General features: G+C 42.8%; 1 protein-coding gene across 1 annotated transcript in view; it reads left to right on the forward strand.

The window, feature by feature from the left end:
* Window positions 1–4713: 4713 nt before the first annotated feature.
* Cbr-tir-1 overlaps window positions 4714–8315 on the forward strand; it is a gene marked incomplete at both ends in the record, with an annotated part of 4397 nt that continues 795 nt past the window's right edge. Inside the window, 3 exons of the mRNA XM_002647035.1 lie at window positions 4714–5229; window positions 7072–8106; window positions 8159–8276. Coding sequence (XP_002647081.1) covers window positions 4714–5229; window positions 7072–8106; window positions 8159–8276 — 1669 coding nt within the window. The remainder of the gene's footprint in view (window positions 5230–7071; window positions 8107–8158; window positions 8277–8315) is intronic.

Consider the following 8315-nt stretch of genomic DNA (forward strand, 5'->3'; position numbering starts at 1 on the left):
AATGACTCAAAAATGATCTAGACTCGCTGGCCGATGCCGACGTCATCACGACTCATCCCGACCTGATGACGTAGGCAACGGTACAACACAAAGAGTACAAAAACCGTAACGGTAATCCGGTCCATAAATAATTGGCATTCGGCCAGCCCCGGCGGCGGCATTGATGATGACGTAGGAGGACGCAACGATTCTGAATCGTCTGATTCATACAATGCCATTTTCTGCAAAACGCATTTAGCAGCTTCTGAAGACCCAATTACTTTCGCTTTTCTCTGCTTCAATAAAACCACCAAGCCACCGTAACATCTTCGCTGAATGGGAGTGAACAGGCTTGCGCAATCTTGCACATTGTAGTGTAATTATAGCTACGAAGTAGTTTTATATCTAAATTAACTCAAATCCTAGCTCTTTTTTTAAATTCCATTGAACCTGTACCATCTGTTGCGTCTATCCTAATTATACATGCGTACAGTATACCGCGCTACGCAATATACGCATCTTTTCGAAAAGGATTATAAGGAAGTCGACGGACAATTAATAATAGCGACGCAATACGCAAGTAAACAACTCTAGTGGTCCGGTCGTATATTTGAATAGTGACCGGTAAAAGAGGGTATTGCGAAATAGGAAGACAGACGCCGATGGTCCGATAGGAGAGTTTGAAACATGATGCAATTTGAATGAGAGAGAGAGAGAGAGAGAGAGAGAGAGAGAGAGAGAGCCTTGTAAAGGTACCGTATCCCGAAGGTCAACGGTCAAATTGAACCCAATTCTGGCGACAGCCCAGACGGGATCAGCCTGAAGTATCACTATTAAGGAATCGGGTTTCAGATGAATTGGCTCCATGGACCAGTATGTTAAGCTAATAGGCTAGAGCCATAACTAAGAACCATTTTAATGGTGCCAGGACCCGCTAGGGCAGGCTTCCTGAAGACTCCACAACTAGGTCTGATTACTGTAATCTTGTTTTTCCATGAAAATGTTAGATTTCGCATATATATACCCTAGGACCAAAACTACCGTAAACACTCTAATAGAATGGGACCTAGCCTAACCTCAAACTTGGAGCCTATATATCTCGGATTCTGTAAAATATATCAAAAATTATCAACTAATAAAATGTTAGTGATAATTTGGTAAACACTTTGTCAGTTAGTCATTTTTTTGATATCTAATACAACAAACTAGATAAATTGATCCAAAGGTAGAACCCCTTTCGGCCGACAATGGTGCATGCGAAAGAGGTGCCACCTTTGACTTAATTTATCTCGGTTTCTATGAGAGATATCAAAAATTATTCAACTGATAAAATGTTGGTAATATTATGATAAACATTTTATTAGTTGACAAATTCTTCATAATTCTTACAGGAACCGAGATAAATGCTCAAATTTGGGTGAGCTCCTATTAGAGGAGATACGGTATACCTAAACTATATTGGCCCCTTAAAATGATATAAAAATTTCCAAAATTTGCAACTCTTTCTTTTTCATATAATTTTTTAAAAGTTCCAAAGTTTAACTTCTGCCCTAAAAGTTCCTTGCCCTCTTACACCAAGAAGTAGTGTATAGTTTCAAAAAACCCTTCACTCTTCCTCCCCCACTTCTTTTTTTTATGTCGGTCTAAACCGCTATACAAACATTTCGTCGAGAGAAAAGAAGAGCTTGACCAACACAACAAGACTGTTAATACCAATCATATGGTGTTCCCATCCGAGACGCTTCTTCCTTTACCGACGATCAGATCACCATGTGATCGTATCCCTTGTCACACCTTGTTTCTTCTTCTTAGACTATTTTGTTGTTTGTAATACATTTTGTTTTATACACTCTGAAATACCATCGACCGCAAACAAGACATACACACTGCTGAAAAGGTTTAGTCCGACGGTAGTTACCTTTTAGACAAAAATAGACAAACTGGTTGAAAAAGCCTGTGGTTGCTGTGTCCCGCCGCGTCGCATCGACAAAGTATCATAGATCAAAAAAACAGTGACAGCTGAGAGAGAAGGATGATCTACAGTTTTTCATATATTTACGACTGGAAAAGAAGAAGAAGAAAAGGAGACAATCCGTATTTTATTGTTTCACCTTTTTTTACCTCATCGGGCCGACGCTACGAATAGTGTTATTGTGTTTTGTAGGCAGATTTGACTTAAGCATACTGGTTAGTAAAGTTGGTCAAGTCCAAACAATGGAAAAGCCAAATTTGTACTTATTTTTGATCATAAACTCTGATTTTCTCCAATTCTGACCTGTCTCAAGTCTCAAGTTCATTGTTCCCAAGACCGCCCATGTGAATGTTGTACTCAAAATGTGTTTTGTGTCCGTTAAACACACTTTCTTCAAAAGGGAACACGAACACACATACATAATTAGAAGAAATTAAGAATTAGGGTAGCTGCTGCGTAGCTCAATTCAAGTGGAGCATTCCATGAGCTCAATTTAAAGGAAGTTTTGGGTTGGCGAGCGATTGGCGGCTGAATAGCGGTTGAGAGATTTGAGCTCAATTATCTGGGTTCCTATCAGAGATATCAAAAATTTGTGAACTGATAAAATGTTTATCATAATATCAGCCACATTTTTTAAGTTAACAAATTTCTGATATCTTTTACAGTAACCGAGATAAGCTTACTCAAAGTTAGCACCTCTTTCCGGCGCGCATTCGTCCGACCACCAATGGCGCTTACTAAAGAGGTGTCCCCTTTGACCCGATTTATCTTGGTCCCTATAAGAGATATGAACAATTTGCCAACTACAAAAATATTAGAAATATCATGACCTGCATTTTACCAGTTAACTAATTTTTGATATCACTTACAGTAACCGAGATAATTGAGCTACATGTTTTTTTTCTGTTTTCAGTCATGTGCCATTCCTCGGGGCAAGTTACCAACCAGGCTGATTTAGAATTCAGTCACCTGCCACGTAGAAATACTGATGAACACCCCACAACCAGTTGGTTCAGCATGAGCAATCTCAGCCACGTAGCAAGACCAAAGCACTGTAGTTCTAATTTAGACAGCCTTACCAACAACTAGCTTCCCCCATGAGTCAACCTCCTGGTAACCAAGGAAAATATCATCAAAGTATTGCCTTGCCACTCCATCATCGGTTCCAAACACTCCAAAAAAAACTCCAGCAAATATTTGGACAAAATGAGCAAGAGCCTCTTTTGTCCATTTCCACCCCGGAAGAACTACCCTTATCTCGAACCGGTCCATCACTTCCTGGGTGACCTTTTGCGGAAGCCGACGTTGCGGAGTGGGGAATCGAAAAAGTATTGCGAAACATTTCGTATTCTGTTGTACCGTTGATGGTTGCCAATCAAGATAAGGCAAATGGTTTATTTGTATTCCGCGCGGAATGATCTTGTCTTAGGAGACGTTGCAGAAGAACTTCTTCTAAAGAAGAGGCCACGTGTTTGAAGATCATGCTAGGGCCATGTTTAGTGGTTTGATTTCGAGGATCAGCAACAGGCGCAGGCGCCAGTAGATCGTAAATGAACACTACCATACGATCGGAGACCAAACGGTGATTTCGACTAGGTTAAGGAGCTTAGCGTTTTGCAGAAACTTCTACTCGGATTGGTCCTAGTGTGGACTCTCTTTATCTGTATATGAATATATGTACGGTTTGAGACCAACAACCGCTGTACTTTGTCCCTTATTTTCCAGTCTGTATACATAATACAAAGAGACATCTTTGAAGATCAGAAACAGGTTTAGACCCCCACCCTCAATCTTTATAGGTTGATAAGGAGAGAGAGAAACAGAGACAGAGATCAATTGTTGTTTGTTTGCATCATTATTTTTTTCTAGAATGAGACAACTTTGATAGGTTGGGTTTTTGAGAGAGAACAAGGTCGTTGAAAAAGTTTTTAAAAAAGGTGAAAACTTTCAGAAAAGTGAGCTGAGGCTGAGGCTGAGGCTGAGGCTGAGGCTGAGGCTGAGGCTGAGGCTGAGCTTCAGGTTAAGCTTGACCGATGATATTCCGAATAAGCCAAGCTACTTTAGGCCCCTCAACCCAACCCGATCTAGATGTTACTACCCGATCCATAGGATTCCCCTATTTTCCCCAACTCTCCTGATCAAGTGATAGGATCAGCCCTAGGTATTCCAGACCCTTCTGCACTTCGCAATCGCTGAACCCTGGTCCCTTGTTCCCCCAGCTTTTGCTTACATTTTTCAACCTGAACCGAACAAAACAGACCTCCTAGAGACACACAGAGAGATAGATGCATCAAAAGCGTCAGCTGGGGGGAGACCCCCATAGATCAGGTCAAGAACAACAATTTGTTTATTTTTTAATGTATCAAATTTTGTGATCCTCTCTTTTTTACATGTTTGCGTTTGCTTTTAGAGAGAGAGAGATAGATACAACAATCCAAAACAGTTCCATCCTTCCTGACACTACAAACAAATACAAAAATGCTCAAAATTTCCTCAGTATTATTTCTTTCTTTTTTTCCTCATGAGCAACATCTTGGAGCCCATCGTCTCTCTAGTCTCTCTTCAACTTTCACAATCACTATCTGATGCCTTCCCGGCGGGAGACCAACAAGAGACGCAGAGGTAGTTGTTGGTGGTGGCATGCGGGAGAAAAAGGGGCGGAGTCTACCCGGGGCGGAGAAACCAGCGAAAAGAGAAAGAGACCACCCTCAGTTAGTGTCATTCAAACACAAACACACACCCGCTTTTCAATACAGTCCTATATGTCTATCGTTGTTGTCTCATCACCAATGGTCCCATTACCATTCAACGAGAACGTGGCACCCGAGTGTCGTAGGAATCTATTGCCAAAGGCATCTCCTAGGCCACGAGCCGCGGTCAGTCCATTCGTCAGATCGCCTAGTCCGGCACTTTCGAATTCGTCGACTATCCCATCTAGACCTTCAAGCCTTACCGATCTTCCTGTCCTTCTTGGTAAGGAAGAGAACATAGAAGTTCCAGAGGTAATGAAGAGTCCCGAAATGATTGACGAGGACGAAACCCCAACCATTATTTCTACCGGCCTAGACACCCCATCCACGTCTACTAAAGATTCCTCAATTCTTGCCAAGCTACCATTCCATTCTCTACTTAAAACGCCTCTAAAGACCCCACTGAAAAAGCTGCCCCTAAAAACGGCACTTGTCATCCGACCGCAATTCGTTGCCAAGGAGAACACTGTTCAGTTGGAGAGGTTCCGAAGGTCCAAGACCCGACGATTCTTCCATCCGTACGCACAAGTGAGTTTTTATCTTTTTGTGTTTTATTCCGAATTCTAAAATAGAAACTTTGCCTCCAAGTTTTGTCCTTTTCTGCAACTTAATTCTCTTTCTTCCTCTATCAGCTGTCTTATCAATAGCAATGCCGCCTTGTTTAATTCTTTGATTCTTGTTTCATCGATTTTGTAGACTACAAGATTTGCTTTTTAGGGATCTAGGTGTTGCTTAGTTGCTAAGAAGGGACCGTTCCTCAGGATCTCGGAAGCTTTAGGGTCAACCTTCCTCATAATTGCTCCTTTTGGGATTCCCTCATATTTGATAGTTCCTCATGCTCTTAGGACAGGATCTTAGGATCGTAGCTTTCTTAGGGATTCGAGATTTGCTTTCTAGGAACCTAGGTTTTTTTCCCTCTCAAGGTTCGGAAGCATCAGGGATCTAGGTTAACCTGTTTCACATTTCTCATGTTAATACTTCCTCAAGATCTTAGGGTTCTTAGTAAGGAGCCTTTCCTCAGAACTTTTTAAACCTCGGAAGCTTTAAAGCCATACTTCCTTCAATATTTCTCGGTCAACCATAATCTCACTTTTCTCATATTGACCCTTCCTCATGGACAAATCCCCCCGTTTCGTATTTTGTGATCTACCTACAGTCCAGGTACATTTCGAAACGTTGCGAAACGGTCTTGTTTTGGTCTCTATCTCTCTTATAAGATGCTGCTGGGCACGAGCAAACACAGACACCACCACACGCAGCAGCACAGCAAAATCTTTTCACACTTCTCGATCAATCTGCATTTCCATCCTCGTAAACCGGATTCTTTAGGTTCTCTCTTTATTGTTTGAGTATGACTCATCTCTTTTTTTCTACTCAACTCATTTTGCACAGTCCTCTCTCTCATTGATATTCCATAAATTGAGCCGTGGAGCCGATAGCTTCCGGTGGCTACCATCCATTACAAATTCCACCCTCGCAAAGCCTATATAGCCGGAAAAGTTTACTAGTCACACATGTGTATTATCATCACCTCAAAAAAAAAGAGAGCATACGATAAAAAGTTTCGTATGGGACAACGCCCAGGAAAACCACCTTTTCCTTCTTATCACCACTATCAGGCGCTGAATCGTATTCTCTGCTTCCTGTTTATAGCTAGCTTATCGCTCTCTCCAAGAAATTCAAAAAGTATCTGACCTTCCCAACCTATTCGTCCAGTTCTCAAATGAGTAATCTCCTCCCTGTTTGCTTAGTCAGCCTAGACTCCGCCCCCTTTCTCTCGGGATTTGAATTCAAACGAGCCAAAAGCTCATTGACCTCTATTACGCTATAGATAACGCAACCTTTTTCTTTGACTCGGGGACTTTATTCAAAACTAGTTGCGCCATAGAAATAATCCTATCCCTCCGGTCACTATATGGCGCAATCTGACTATAATGGTCCCGCCCATGGCCCAGATGGTACAAGTTCAATCTCTCCGGTCAGATATAGCGCAATCAGGACCATCTTTGTAAGATGGCTCTTACCTACCGGTCAGATATGGCGCAACTTGAGGAGAGGGCGGGGCCTAGGAGATAGATGGTCCCATCCTTCCCTTAACTAGGTGTGAATCTTCCTACCAGTCATTACGCCCCTCTCCTCACCCTAGTGACCAGTCGTCTGTCATTTCTTAGCTCCCCTAGACACTGGCCACATGCGTATCTTCGGATTCCTCCGTACCATCAAATTCCTATTCACATGTTGCGTTAAGGTAAAGCTCCTATTCTTGTTAACTAGGTTGAAAATGTACCTTTATGATAAGGACCTTATCTCAGAACCCCCGAAACGTCTCCCTACCTCATCTAACCCTATCTAACCTTTTTCTATTTCCAGGAAATCGGAGCGATCCAAGCCCTAAAAGAAGTGGCATCCTCCCCTGACGAGGTTGCCGCCAAGAACGCATCCGAAGCACTGACGATCATCGGCGAGGAAGTCCCCTACAAGTTGGCTCAACAGGTACCTGGCTGGACTTGTGACGACGTGCAGTACTGGGTCAAGAAGATTGGCTTCGAGGAGTACGTTGACAAGTTTGCAAACCAAAAAGTCGACGGAGACCTTCTACTTCAACTCACCGAGACTGATCTTCGACAGGACGTTGGAATGGTGTCTGGACTTCATCGTAAACGATTCTTGAGAGAACTTCAAACCCTCAAAGTTGCTGCCGACTACTCTTCAGTAGATGAATCGGATCTAGACAAGTTCCTGATGGGTCTCTCACCAGAACTCTCTGTTTACACCTACCAGATGCTTACCAATGGTGTCAATCGTGCCCTCCTACCATCGTTGACAGATGAAATGATGCAAAACGCGTGTGGAATCACGAACCCAATCCATCGACTCAAGTTGACTCAAGCCTTCCAAGATGCTAAACACCCTGATGATGTGGAAGTCGCAATGCTCTCCAAGCAAATCGACGTCTTCATCTCCTACAGAAGAAGTACCGGAAACCAACTGGCCAGTCTTATCAAGGTCCTCCTTCAACTTCGCGGATACAGAGTATTCATTGACGTTGATAAGTTGTACGCCGGAAAGTTCGATAGCTCACTTCTCAAGAATATTCAAGCCGCCAAACATTTCATTCTGGTGTTGACCCCAAATAGTTTGGACCGTCTCCTCAACGATGATAACTGCGAGGATTGGGTGCACAAAGAGCTCAAATGCGCGTTTGAACATCAAAAGAACATCATTCCTATCTTCGACACCGCTTTTGAGTTCCCAACGAAGCCTGATCAAATCCCGGAGGACATTCGAATGATCACAAAGTACAATGGTGTTAAATGGGTCCACGACTACCAAGACGCCTGTATGCAGAAGGTTGTCAAGTTCATCTCCAATGAGTTGAACAGAACCACACCGACAACCAAAGAAGTGAGTCGGAATTTGATTTTTTTGGAAGAGGATTTGAATTTCGCTGTTTCAGATGCCATCTGTGACTCGCAAGACCACCCAACAACAGAGATGGCAAACGACGAATGTGATCCGCACCGGAACATCGTCTAGAAGTATTAACAGAGGATTCGAGCCACCGACGCCGACTTGTAAGTTTCTTTTTTCGATTTTCAGTGATTTGGGGGCGC

Source organism: Caenorhabditis briggsae (genome assembly GCF_000004555.2).
Source record: "Caenorhabditis briggsae complete genome, chrIII, whole genome shotgun sequence".
Classification (NCBI taxonomy): Eukaryota; Metazoa; Nematoda; class Chromadorea; order Rhabditida; family Rhabditidae; genus Caenorhabditis; species Caenorhabditis briggsae.